Source organism: Rana temporaria, chromosome 1 (assembly GCF_905171775.1).
Source record: "Rana temporaria chromosome 1, aRanTem1.1, whole genome shotgun sequence".
In the NCBI taxonomy this organism is placed as follows: domain Eukaryota; kingdom Metazoa; phylum Chordata; class Amphibia; order Anura; family Ranidae; genus Rana; species Rana temporaria.
This window is the reverse complement of record NC_053489.1, coordinates 181,275,928-181,290,569: the sequence shown is the minus strand read 5'-3', so window position 1 is coordinate 181,290,569 and position 14,642 is coordinate 181,275,928. Positions and strand designations below refer to the sequence as shown.

The following is a 14,642-nucleotide window of genomic DNA, read 5'->3' as shown; positions in this document are numbered from 1 at the left end:
TTAGGCGCATCACAACCCCCCCCCCCCCCCACATAATTTTATATGCAATTTAACATTGTGTTTCTGCCAGCAAAACACTTCCTGTCCTAGGAGGACAATGCTCAGAATGCACTGTGTATGGCAGAGCAGCGTGATCATCCTAGACTGCTCTCCTAATGTGTTCTACATACAATACATAGGGAAGTTGGGTTGTGTAGTTCACAGAAAGGTGATAATGTTATCACCTTGTAAACAACGTGAAATAAGTGTGGGAATACATAAAAAATAAATAAAAAAAAACAAACAATCATACATACTCACCTTCCTGCTGCGCTAGCTCTAACCCTTAGAACTGAGCAATGACATGACTGCTGATCGCTCAGTTCCTGGTTTACTCTGAGCATATAGAAGGGATCGTCAGTCACTGCTCCCCCTACTCTGCCCCTCCAGCGCTCACTGAAATGCTGGATTGACTTGCTGGCTCAGGCTCTCAGTGGTACACTGAGGGGCTAAGCAAGCTGCTGATAAAGCATCTGGTGGATTCCGAAATTGTCAAAATCCTTCCAGAGCCTGGAGCCACATGTTACATCAGCCAACAGCGGGCTTCAGCCGATTCTGGGTAACAGGAGAGCAAAAGCAAGTGTAGTCCTGTGACCCAGGAGGAGGAAAAAAAAAAACTTTGGCCATACATCTAAGTTACAAGGACACACGATTTCTAGTAGCTTAATGAATGTTCTGTGCTTGCAAAAAAAAAATGTCCTTAAACAAAAAAAACTTGTGCATTCACTACATCTAACAATTATTACATTTTTATTCCTGGGTTTAGATATACTTTAATTATGCTGGCCACAAATACTGCACAGAGTAAACAAAAGCAAATACTGCCAGACCATTATATAATCTTATTATGATCATTTTATCCCCACGTAGAAATCATGCAAAGCTCAAATAAGGGATAGATAAAATAACAGGTCTGAGCACTGGGGACATAAATGACCTTCATTACAGATGAGCATTTGGATTTTCCATCTGATAGGAATCATCATGCTCACTGAAAATCTAGTACAGTTTACAGGGAACACAATGTATATGAAACATTATGCACCAGGATGCAAGACTTGCAAAACCTTGGTAGGAACTGAAACCGAGATAAGATTTTATAAATCGGCATTAAGACCCGCTGCAAAAATGCCTACATTTAAAAAATACTTCCCAGGACACGGCAAACCTATTTGGGATATGATGCATAAAATCACATGCAACACTTCAGCTGTTCTTTGCAGCTTCTGGAACACAACCAGAGCGGTTTGATGTCTCCACCATTCTGGACACATAGGAGCCCCCCCCATTTCTATATTTACTCCAAAGGTAATTGTGGATTGGGTGTGACTTTTTCTCCAACCTATTCCAGGCTAAGTGGCATCAAATCTCTCTGCAGGAGCCAACAAAGTCAGAAAAGTAGAGCACGCTACATTAGAGATTGAATCCAACACTAACATTTTTGGATGGAATTATTCAGCTTTTGCCGCATTTGCCAGTACTCTCCCACTCTAAAAATATAGAATTATTTTCTATCAGTTACCAGAATTGTAACTTAAATACCATAAAACACTTTAACGCCCAGCACAGGAGGTAGTTTTACTACATCCACCGAGAATAAGCCTTCTCCATTGAAATCCCCAGCAAGACACAATAAAAAAAATGTGAAAGGAATTCATCGTGGGCATCCGTCAATGTGACATGTGCTATACACAGTTTTATTCTCTAAAAGTTTTTCATAAAGTGGATGTAAACTCGATTTATGAAATTTGAGCAGGGCACATATCTGCAGTATTTTGTCATCTGTCTTCAAAGAGCCAAGTCCTGTAGCTCTCTCCTGACCAGTTCCTGTTAATAGCCTGATAACTCCTGACACATCAGATGAAAGCAGCCTGAAATTTCTGTCAGGGGAGGTTACTAAAATAGATTAGCAGGGAGCTGGCTCTGTTACAAAGCACCTCTGAGAGTCTATGATGAGAGGGGGTGTGTGCCTTTCCTCCAATTATCAATTTTAGCCATCTTTGCTGTATGCCCAGACATCACACTGTGTTAAACAGGAAGAGAAAATCCAACATGATCTGAACTTTCTAAAACAGTATATAAATGTGAAGACAGCAGATATAAATGTAAAACCTATGTAGGGAGATTTGGTTCATCCCTGTGTATCATCTGAGGCTGTTCACTTCACTTTGTGTATGGAGGGTTTACATCCACTTTAAGCCAAAGCAGCTTTTTTTCCCCAAAGAAATACAGCCGTACTAATTTCAAAATTGCCAATTAGCTTGCTTAACATATCTTTGCACAGAGAGAAATAATAATAACAATTAAAAAAAAAATAGGTCTACATTGCTTAGAGACTGGTGTCAAATAAGCAAAGGTAGAATACGAGAATTCTGCACATGCTCAGTTACAACTGAGAGCTTATAATGCTGACTTGTACAAGATATTGTATGCAATTTCTGGTATGAGATCTCGATGCAGCACTGTCACCAGAATTGCCTTTGGAACTTAAAAAGAGCAGAAACCTGAGTCCAATAATGTAAAGGTTAAATGATTGAGGACACGGCTCAATTATTATTCTACTGACCAGTTTTCAGCTTTTTGATAAACAAAATGCCTTTAATAACTGTTCGAAGGCAATTGTGAGGTCCTCTAAATTAAAAGGTTTAAAAACACATAAAATGAAGGCTGCAGAGATTCATTGAAAAAAAATAATAAAAAGATGACACCACAGAACTGTATTCCCTTTAATGTCATTTCCCCTCACTGAATCATTGTACGGTTCTTGTTGATGCTCCAAGAACAGGAATTCTTTAGCCATTCCTGCCCTTCATAGAAGTGACACCTTGCAGATCCTCTGAGATAGGGTTTTTTCCTGAAAGCCAAGGATGCATTGAATGGCCAGTTACCAATTGCAGCAGCATAGATGCACTGGTGGAGTGTTGAAATGCAGCTCACAGAGCACTGAAAAGGTAACAGCACAAGCTCTTCTCTCTATTTAAGAGTGTATACATTTATGTACCACCAGCACCATTACTGTTCTTACTAACAGCCTGCTTGGCTTGCTCAGGCAGGCTTGATGGGTCAGTCAAGATGGAGGTCGTTGTGCTCAGATGACGCAGTGTACTTAGCACCACTAAAGAGGAAAAAAAAAAATGTATAAGTCAATAAATTTAACTTACAGTGCATCCGGAAAGTATTCATACCACTTCACTTTTTCCAAATTTTGTTATGTTACAGCCTTATTCCAAGATGGAATAAATTCATTATTTTCCTCAGAATACTACAAGCAATACCCCATGACGACAGCGTAAAAGAAGTTTGTTTGAAATCTTTGCAAATTTATTAACAAAACAAAAATCCCATGTACGCAAGTATTTACATCCTTTGCTCAATACTTTGTTGAAGCACCTTTGGCACCAATTACAACCTCAAGTCTTTTTGAGTATGATGCTACAAGCTCGGCACACCTATTTTTGGGAAGTTTCTCCCATTCTTCTTTGCAGGACCTCTCCAAGCTCCATCAGGTTGGATGGGGAGGGTCAGTGCACAGCCATTTTTTTAGATCTCTCCAGAGATGTTCAAAATTGGGTTCACGTCTGGGCCACTCAAAGGCATTCAGAGTTGTTCCGTAGCCACTCCTTTGTGATCTTGGCTGTGCGCTTAGGGTCATTGTCCTGTTGGAGGATGAACCTTCGCCCCAGTCTGAGGTCCAGAGTGCTCTGGAGCAGGTTTTCATCTAGGATGTCTGTACATTGCAGCATTCATCTTTCCCTCGATCCTGACTAGTCTCCAAGTACCTGTTGCTGAAAAACATACCCACAGCATGATGCTTCCACCACCATGCTTTCCTGTAGGGATGGTATTCGCCAGGTGAAGAGCGGTGCCTGGTTTCCTCCAGACATGACGCGTGCCATTCAGGCTAAAGAGCTCCATCTTTGTTTCATCAGACTAGACAATTGTTTCTCATGGTCAGAGTCCTTCAGGTGCCTTTTGGCAAACTTCAGGTGGGCTGTTATGTGCCTTTTACTGAGGAGTGGCTTCTGTCTGACCACTCTACCATACAGGCCTGAATGATGGAGTGCTGCAGAGATGGTTCTCTCTCCACAGAGAAACGGTGGAGCTCTGTCAGAGTGACCATCGGATTCTTGGTCACTCCCCTAAGGTCCTTCTCCTCCAATCGATCAGTTTGGCCAGCTCTAGAAAGGTTCCTTGTAGTTACAAACTTCTGAAATTTACAGATGGAGACCACTGTGCTCATTGGGACCTTCAATGCTACAGAAATGTTCCTGTACCCTTCCCCAGATCTGTGCCCTTGATACAATCCTGTCTCCAAGGTCTACAGACACTTCCTTGGACTTCATGGCTTGGTTTGTGCTCTGACATGCACCAAATGTGGGACCTTATATAGACAGGCATGTGCCTTTCCAAAGCATGCATTATCAACTGAATTTACCACAGGTGGACTCCAATCAAGTTGTATAAACATCAAGGATGATCAGTGCAAACAGAATGCATCTGAGCTTAATTTTTTTAGTGTCATGTACATGTGATTTTTTTTCGTTTTTTACTTTTAATAAAACAAACTTCTTTCACATTGTCATTATGGGATATTGTTAGAGGAAAATAATGAATTTAATTTATTTTGAAATAAGGCTGTAACATAACAAAAATGTGGAAAAATAGGATTTTTTGTAATCACCGTAAAATCCTTTTTTGTCGTCCATGGACACAGCTCCGTAAATCTTGACAAGTGGGTTATGTTCCTGTTCACAGGAGAGGATTAGGCAGAAACATGTTAGATAAATACACGTTACTTTAACAGAGTTGAACAACCCCTCATCCTACAGCATCCAGCCTCAGTTCGTAACAAGCAGTACAAACCTAAAAAGGAGGGGTGGGTGCTGTGTCCGTCCATGGACGACAGAGAAAAGGATTTTACGGCGAGTACAAAATATCCTATTTTCTCTTATCGTCCATGGACGGACACCGCTCCTTAAATCTAGACAAGTGGGACGCCCCCAAGCAGTGTCAAAAAACGAGGGGTGGGAACAGTATCAGTAAAAACAATTTAACTTTACCCCAAAACAAGCAAAGCTCCTCAACGGAGAAGTTGCAACTTTAAACAGCCGCCTGCAAAACCTTGCGGCCGAAAGAAGCATCAGAAGATACTCACATCAACCTTGTAAAATTTGGAAAAAAGTGTGAACAGACGACTAAGTCACCGCCTTGCACACCTGTGAGACAGATGCTCAATGTCGGAAAACCCAGGAAGCACCAATTGCCCTGGTCGAATGTGCCCTGACCGGAAAGGGGGTGCCCGCCCCCTAAGAGCATAGGCCTGTATGACGGTCTGCCTGATCCACCGAGAAATGGTGGCAGACGAACCTGCTAGGCCCTTTTGTGGACCAGACACTGACAAAAAAAGTGAGTCAGATCTCTGAAAACGGAGCCGTAGCAGACAGGTACACCCGCAAAGCACGTACCACTTGCAAAGTATGAAGCGCAACCCTCCTAGGGCGCGCTGGCCGAGGACATAAGGATGGAAGAACAATGTCCTCATTTAGGTGAGAGGCCGAAACCACCTTCGGAAGGTTGCCAACTCAAACCCTTCGGACAGAAGAAATGGCCACCAAAAAAGGCCACCTTCTGAGATAGTGTCAAGAGAGGAAACTCTGTTTCCAAAGGGAGGTTCCTGAAGAACCGAGAGTTAAAACCCATGGGGGAAGAGGTGGTTCAAGAGGGGGAAGTATATGACAAACCCCCTGCACAAAGGTACCCACCAGAGAATGGGCCATCAAAGGCCGCTGAAGGAACACAGCCAAGGCTGGAATCTGTCCCTTAATGGTGCTTAAGGCAAGTTTCTAAACAACTCCACGCTGCAAAAACAGCAGGACCATGGACACCGAGGACGATCATTGACGCCGTCGCACAAAGATGTAGGCCTTTCAGGTGCGATGGTAGATCTTCCTGGAAGAAAACTTCCATGCCCTCAGCAAGGTTGAGATGACCGAGTCGGAAAGACCCCGGTCCTTTAATACCTGGCTTTCAATAGCCATGCCATTAAAGCCAGCGACTGTAAAGCAGGATGAAGTATGGGACCTTGAGACAGAAGGTCCTTCTGCATTGGCAGCCGCCAGGGCACATCCGTCACCAGGCGCCCGAGATCGGCGTGCCAAGGCCAATCTGGAGCGATTAGAATCATCGGGATCCCCTCGGCCTCCACTCTGTTGTGGCGTTGTCCAACTGAATCCTGATTGGGCGACCTTGCAACCTAGTCGACCACAAGGAGAGGGATAGCCTGATCATCCGGAGAGCCAAGACATTGATCGGCAGACAGGATCCTTCTAGAGTCCATCAATCCTGGGCTGACTGGACCCCCCCAACCCATGAGGCTGGCATCTGTCGTAATCACCGTCCACTGGAAGGGAAGAAACGACTTCCAGGACCAAAGAACCGGGGATCTCAGCCAACAATTGAGACACCAACAAGGTGGCTTACCTGAATCTGATGATCCAGAGACAAAGGAGATATGTACCACTTGGACAGTATCTCCTTCTGCAAAACACGTGTGGAACTGGGCATACGGTACCGCCTCAAAGAAGGCAACCATCAGGCCCAGGACTCGCATGTAAAAACGGAGAGACGACCATTTGCGAGATGCCAACATCTTCACTGCAGACTGAAGAGTCAGCAACTACTCCAGGGGAAAAAAAGACCTTTGCTTCCAAGGAGTCCAGAATCAACCCTAGGTACGCCAAATGCTGAGTCGGCACCAGGACCGACTTCTGAATTTTTAACACCCATCCGAATTCTTGGAGGGTCTGGCTGTCTATAGATACATCTTCCCCTATTTCTGAGCCAGAAGCTGCTCTCAGGTGGTCGTCTAAGTAGCCCATGATGGCAATGCCTCGCTGTCTCAGCAAAGCTAGGATCAGTGCGAGCACCCTGGTGAAAACTCTTGGTATTGATGCTAGACCAAAAGGAAGGGCGGCAAACTGATAGTGGTCCTCTCCTACCGTCAAGCACAGAAACCTCTGGCGACTTGTGCAAATTGGGACATGCAAGTATGCGTCCTTGATGTCCAAGGACACCAGAATGTCCCCCGGATGGACGGATGCCGTCCTTCTTCGGGACCACAAACAGATTTGAATAAAATCCCTAAACCTCTCGTCCTGCGTAACGGGTAAAATTACCCCGCAACTTAGCAAGTCCTGCACAGCCCCTAACAGGGCAGACTGATGAGCTGGAAGGAGAGGGAGACTTAAGGAAAAGAATCTGTTCGATGGGGAGGAAAGAAACCATCTTGTACCCCGAAGAGATCACCTCGCAGACCCACTGGTCGGAGAGCAGGGAGGTCCACCAAGCTGTGAACCTGCGAAGCCGTCCCCCCACCCATGAGACTGGTGGGGGAAAGACTTCATGCATTGGCGGAAATTGGTGCCCGTTTGTTCGGCTTGCGCACCCCAGGACGTTTGTGCCCCAGCTGAGCCTTTGTCGGCATGGGAGGGTTTACCCACGGGCCCAGACTGACGTAAAATACTGCTTCTGAGTGGGAAAAGGACCCGGCTAATGGCAGGGATCCTTCCCCCCTGGTGGACTGAGGGAGGAGATTGCTCTTACCCCCAGTGACATCCTTGATAATGTCGTCCAGTAACCCCTCAGTAGTGCAGGCAGACAGTTACCCCTCAGTAGTGCAGGCAGACAGTAACCCCTCAGTAGTGCAGGCAGACAGTAACCCCTCAGTAGTGCAGGCAGACAGTAAGCCCTCAGTATGACTGCCAGTCCCCCTTACAGACCTCAGACAGCGGCGTGCGTGTCCCTCGAGCGCAGGCTCCTCCTCTGTGGGTGTAAACAGAGAGGAGGGCCGTTCGGATCAATGGTGATCCGTTGCACCACTAGTAAACATGGATCGGGTCAGTGCCTTGGACCTCCTATCAGTATGGTACTTGAAGGCAGGGGTCCCTTCTATATGGAGAGTGGTCACCTTATTTAAACCGGGGGGGGGGGGGGGGGCACTACCGTTGAAGAAGCCCATTTTTTCAAGAGGCTCTCCTCAAAGGGGTACCGAACCCGCCAGGTGCTGAGGAACTACAAAGGACTTCTGCGGCTTATCCCATTCCTTATCAATGAACTTGTCGAAAAAAGAACACAAGGATAAACCATCACAGAGCGGTCCGATTTGTGTGACCCAAAAAAGACAGAGCCCTCAGAGGATGTTTCCAGGACTGCCGACGAAGTGTCTATGGGAACCGCAGGTGCAGGAGCACCAGCTGCCACCTTTGGAATGTTTGGGGAAGAAGAACCAGACACTGACTCCATAACCAGACAGCTTTCAGGGACCCATTCAAGACCTGAATAAAGCCCACCCTCCTTGCTGCGCTGACCGGGTGTTACCCAGGGGACTTACCAACCACAGGAGGAGACTGTTCAGCGCTGCCGCCAGCCCACAGAACACTGCATGTGTTTGAGGAAAAAAAGCTTGTGAGGTAAAATCATGAGGAGATCTGTGCTGCGCGCTGTAGAAGTCAGCACTAGAGGCCAAAACCACCTCCAAAATGGCCACGGATGCCTCAGAGAAGCAGGGTACGGCCACAGTAAAATGGCCGACCGCAATAGTAAGCTGCGCCATAGCACGACCACAACAAATCGCCCGCCAATGGGGTTTTACAATGATAACAGCAGACCACAAAAAATGGCGCAGGTGCCGCCAAAATGTGCAACGTGGATGAGAACGCCCAATGAGGCCTTTGAGTCAAACACACCCCCATAGAAATACACAGGCCCAGACACCCCACATTCCCTGGTTGGAAAAGGAGCTCCCCCCCCCCCACAGGTCCACCCTGGCAGCAGAGCAACAGAGGGAAGCATGACAGAGAAGGGAAAGGAAAATAGGAGGAACCCCTCACCCCAGGAATGCCCAGCCATACCGACCCGCTGAGGCGGGAAGGACAGTACTTGCCAGTCCATGCGAGGACTCGCTGACTCATTCCTGACAGGCATACAACCGCGTCTGAGTAGCTGTCGCCCCGGTCCACTATGAGTGAGACAACACCACAGCCCAGTCATGCGAGGACCTCGGAGCAAAAGCTCACCAGCCACCCCAGGAGTCATGGGTTAGGTCGTGGCAGACCCAACCCTTAGCAATGGTGTGCTCACGCTCACTGGCCGGACTGAGGAGACTACAAGGATTTATATATCCAGCCTGTCTCTCAGCAGACAGTCGATAGAAGATTCCTAATCAAATAAAAATTTCCTCAGGGCGCTGGGCCCAAAAAGGGAGCCATACGTCCTCCTCCTTTGCTAGGTAGAAAAAAAACTGAGGCTGCATGCTGCAGGGAGGAGGGTTATGTCCGGAGGGACCGCCCACGGTGGGGCTGTTCAACTCTGTTAAAGTAACGTGTATTTAATTATCTAACATGTTTCTGCCTAGTCCTCTCCTGTGAACAGGAACATAACCCACTTGTCAAGATTTAAGGAGCCGTGTGTCCATGGACGATAAGAGAAAAGTGAAGCTTTTGGATGCACTGTTAATTGAGCAACTGATTGAGGAAGAGGAGGAAGAATGTACTTACTGGGCCTCAATGCAGGGAGGGAGCAATGATGTTCCAGCCATTCTACAGTAGTGCTGTACAATTCTTCTATGCTAGCTGTAGATACTATGTCATTGAATGAGTCAAACAAGGGCTTTATAATGATGCTGAACTGAATGCACAAAGTTAAGGAAAAGGGTAGATATCCACTAACACAGCCAGCAACTGTTCACTGTATTGGGGCTGTAGTGCTTATATTAACAAAATACCAGGAAGAATTTTTGCAATATACCACAATGAAGATGACAAATTGGACAATAATGGTTGTCAAATATTTAAAAGCAACCCCCTCCCTAGTATACAAAGTCTCCAGCACCTGCCCCTTATAAAAACTAAATTATATACTTACCTGGCCGACTACTGGATCATTCCAAGTGTTTGGGATAGCATGTTCCCTGCTGGAGGCTGCTCCTTGCATGGCATTTACATCACTACAAAACACTGTAGTAATGTAGGGGTTGGTGGGAGGTACCACAGCGTACATGGTATCAGAAACTAGCAAGAGTCATATTAACCATTTGGAAGATCTACCCCCCCCCCCCCCCCATGACCAGGCCATTTTTATTGCGATACACCACTGTTACTTAACGGACATTTGCGTGGCCGTGCAACACTTTACCCAAATAACATTTATGTACTTTCTTCCCACAAAAAGACCAACAATTTTGAAAAAAAAAACCCAAAACACACTTTTGCTTTTTGCTATAAAACAGCCAATAAAAAAAAACCCTTCATAAATTTAGGCCAATATGTATTCTGCTATATTTGTGGTAAAAAATACCAATAAGCGTATACTGATTTTAAATACTAGTAATGGCAGTGAGAGACCTTCATAATGGCTTCGCCTGCACAGATCTGACCACTGGAGTCCAGTGTTGAAGACTAAAACTACGATGGAAAGGTTTTTAGGAAAGCAAAAAATATGAATTATTACATATGTATAGTGAGATGGCAGGATGCACTCTGGGCTTTAATATATTTACCTGGGTGGCTGAAAAAAACAAAAACCCAACCCCCAATATTCAAAACAACAACACAACTGGAAGTGAAGTTCCCCTTCTGCATGACTCCATACAACTCCGTTAGAGAGAGAAACCATTAGAAAATGAGACATCTTAAAGACTGACTGGCATAAATCCACAGGCTATAAATGATTTGCGCACAGTATAAGAAAAGGGATACAATCCAGAACTTCCAATTTTGAATCGTTCTCCTCTGCACGTACTTGTCATACAGATCCCTCATATGGTTTGTTCTTTGTGGAGTTATGGGTACACCAGTGGCTGGAAGTTGCTGCTGACAGGAACTGAAAAATAGATTTTTCTCATTTATAAAATGTACTGGGCAAAAGTAAAATCCATTAATTCACAATAAAGCGCTTGGGACAAAAAGGTAAGCCATACTTGATGGCAATGTTCAACTCTTCTACTTCTTCCCTGAGTCGTCTGGTCTCTTCCAACACATTGGACCTCTCCTGCTGCAGTTTGGCAATGTACTCCACGGTCTTCTGTAGTGTGATGGCATGGCTGATCTGGGTTAGGCGACACAACATAAATTGCACCATTAGGAAGCTCCTGCACACTGCAGGAAATAAAAGAGCAGTAGCAGAATTACCCAGAGAACCAAACGGATCATTTGTCAGAGCAAAACTGAAATGGTCCACATGGCAACCCTTTTCTACACCTTTTGAAAATCAGGCCCACTGAATCACATACTGGAATCCATTAGCACTGCAGGTAGTATTCTTCCTCTGCAGAGGAGGCAAACAGCCAATAATTGGGCTGTGCAATGCAACTGTGCTAATCCAGACATCTTGAAAGCAGTAAAAGGTTTCAAAGGGAAGGCAACTGCTATTCATAGCTTATCTCTCTATTCAATTACATTTGGCAAACAGCCTTTAAAGGGGTTGTAAAGCTTTGTTTTTTTTCACCTTAATGCATCCTATGCATTAAGGTGAAAGAACACCTTGCACCCTAGGGTCCCCCCACCCCCGTTTTACTTACCTGAGCCACAAAACTCCTTGTGCGCGAACCCGCAATGGTTTCCCCCAGCTTGGAGCGGCTCTTCATTCCATCAAATCAATGACGCTGAGAGCCAGGGCGAGTGATACAGTTGGCGGCTATGGCCGCCGACTTTATCACTGGAGTGCGCACAAGCTAACCCCCTTGGGAGAGCACCTCCCAGAGGGGGGTTAGCTGTTGCAGGGAGGAGCCGAGACAGCCGCTTAGGGACCCCAGAAGACAAGGATTGGGGTCACTCTGTGCAAAATGAACTGCACAGTGGAGGCAAGAATGGCAAGTTTGACAGATGACAGACCTGTTTGAAGCATAGAGCGGCATAGGTGCCGTATCCATAAGGCACTACCCAAGGATGGAGTTTTAGGTTATATTTAGCAAAGGTCAGGTTCTGGGCCGTGTGGGTGGGAAGCCCATGTTCAGACTACAGCAAGTGTAGTGGCAAATTGCTTACATGTTTCGCTTGTAACACGCTTTGATCACCCCTGCGGTTTTTATTTTTTTCGCTTTAAACAAAAGCGACAATTTAAAAAAAAAAAAAAAAAGCAATATTTTTTATTTTGCCATAATTAAAATCTCCAAAAATATATAAAAACTGGCCGATACGTATTCTTCTACATATTTTTGGTAAAAAAGGGACACAGCATCGGTCTCTTCTCCCTGACAGGAAGTGGATCTGTGTTTACACACACACACACACACACACACGGTCCTGCTCAGTTACTGGGCAATCGCGGGTGCCCGGACATCGCGGCCGCCCGGCATGCGCATCTGGTTCCCAGTAACGCGGCGGTAGCGTGCGCACCCCCTAGTGGCTCGGCAAGGACGTCATATGACATCCTCCCAGAACTAGAGCATTATCGTCCCGCTGTCAATTGACGGCGGGCAGTAGTAAAGTGGTTAAGTAAAGACAGTTTTTTTTTTTAATACATTCTATGCATTAAGATAAAAAGCCTTCTGTGTGCAGCAGCCCCCCTAACCCTTGCCTGGGATCCCTCTCTGTCCATTAGTGTCTTAGCCATCAGAGATTCTCCCTCCTAAATTGGCTGAGACACAGTAGCTGCTTAATTGGCTGCCTCTGCTGTCAAAGTCAGCTAGCCCAGTGGTCATCAACCCTGTCCTCAGGCCAGGTTTTATGCATTACCTTGGGGAGATGCAGTCTAGAATACTGCAATCACTGAGCAAACAACATCACCTGTGATGCAATTCAGTTATCTTACAAACCTGGCCTGTTAGTGGGCCCTGAGGATAGGGTTGATGACCACTGAGTTAGCCAATCAGGGGAGAGAGGAGGCGTGGCCAGGTTAGGGCTTCGTGGCTGAATAGACAGAGCTGTGGCTCTGCTCAGATCCCCCATAGCAAGCTGGTGGCACTGAACAGGAGTGAGGGGCCAAGATCACAGAAGAGGGACCTAAGAGGAGGATCTGGGCTGCTCTGTGCAAATCCACTGCAACAGAACAGGGAAGTAGAACACGTTTGTTTTTTTTTATAGGGGGGGGGACACGAAAAATCACTTTAATTAGTTCAGCAGTAAAAAAAAAATCTGTCCACAGTTATACGTTTTTCATATTGTTATGACCACCAATATGTACTGGCAGAGCACAAAACTGTGACAAAAATACCCATAAAGAACCATAGCACTACTCTCACTGTAATCAATAGTACAGAAAAGATCCTGCAACAAGGCACAATACTTTTCAAAGTGGCTGATCAAGTACCGGTTTGGAGCTTGAGGAAACAAAACTGTGCAGTGTGTTGAAGGCAATCTTTATATTAAATCTCCTCTTCTGTTCTGCAGAAATATGCTTCAATCTTTCATTCTACAAGATAAAAAAACAAAATTTCGCAAAAAAATAAATAAAAATAGGACTTGTACAAGATTATCTGCATTTCATATCGTCGGATTTTACCTGCATTTTGTCGGTTTCTAATTTGCTCCCCAAGATTCTGAACCATTTGCATACATTTTCTATGTATGCAAATGGTTCAGAATCTTGGGGAGCAAATTAGAAAACTGGGAGGAAATTCAAGTGTGTTACTCACAGCAACCAATTGGATCCTTTTTATTTTCTGAACTGCACTAGCAGATGGACAGCAGCATTCTGATTAGTCCTCAAATTTTTGTCCTGTGTCTGTAAAGACTGAGGCCCATTGTCGCAACTACCACGTTACCCATTGTGAAAACACAAAAGATAGGCCAGTATCCAAACTCTGTTACTTTCCATTTCTTAAAACCCAGGAGTGTATTACTTCCCCTACAATTGTCCTTTGCAAATATCCAAAGGTCCTGAAGCAGAAAATGAAATTCCAAAAGCACATCATAGTATTCTACTTGCATAGCAAATATTGGATGTGACTTTAGATTTTCTGGACTATTTGGCCTCGTACACACGATCGGATTTCCATCGGACAAATCCGTGAAATTTTGTCCAAAGGGCGTTGTTGACTGAACTTGTTCTGCATACAGACGGCAGAACCTTTGGGCAACTTCTGCTAATGTTGTGCTATGGTTAGCATTGGTTCGGAGCATGCGTGTTTGTACTTTGGATTTTTTGCCGCCGGACTTGTGTACACACACGATCGGATAATCCGACATCACACATTTGTTGGACAGTTTTAAAGCATGCTATGAAACATGTGTTGTCGGAAAATCCAACAATTGTCTGATGGATTTTCCGACAAAACCCTACCATCACACATTTGTTGTCGGAAAATCTGATCGTGTGTACGAGGCTTTAGAATAACTTTTTTCTGCCGAAGCAAACTGGTTCAATGCATCTGCCAGCTTATGGTCCCAAGCTAGGTCACGTGAGCCCCGATCTGAAATAGGGTATTGTGAAGAAAATAGACTTTATTTTGTATTTTCTCATAGGTTCTGTTTGTTTTTTTAAGAACCCCTGGACCGATCTGGGTGAAATTTGGATATGTTGGTCCCCCAGACCTGGGGTTTTAATGGGCTATGTAATGGTAGGGATACCTTGTGTGGAAAGGGGTGTTCCAACTTTTGGGAAAATTG

At 45.2% G+C, this 14,642-nt stretch overlaps 1 protein-coding gene across 2 annotated transcripts in view; it reads right to left on the bottom strand.

The window, feature by feature from the left end:
* Window positions 1-2,188: 2,188 nt before the first annotated feature.
* Window positions 2,189-14,642, bottom strand: part of LOC120933719 (MLX interacting protein) — a 147,689-nt gene continuing 135,235 nt past the window's right edge. For both annotated transcript variants that reach the window (XM_040347076.1, XM_040347084.1), the window contains 5 exons: window positions 13,345-13,446; window positions 11,015-11,142; window positions 10,794-10,917; window positions 9,594-9,723; window positions 2,189-3,154 (listed from right to left, as the gene is read on the bottom strand). In XM_040347076.1, the coding sequence (XP_040203010.1) occupies window positions 3,033-3,154; window positions 9,594-9,723; window positions 10,794-10,917; window positions 11,015-11,142; window positions 13,345-13,446 (606 nt within the window). In that variant the 3' untranslated portion in view covers window positions 2,189-3,032. The remainder of the gene's footprint in view (window positions 3,155-9,593; window positions 9,724-10,793; window positions 10,918-11,014; window positions 11,143-13,344; window positions 13,447-14,642) is intronic.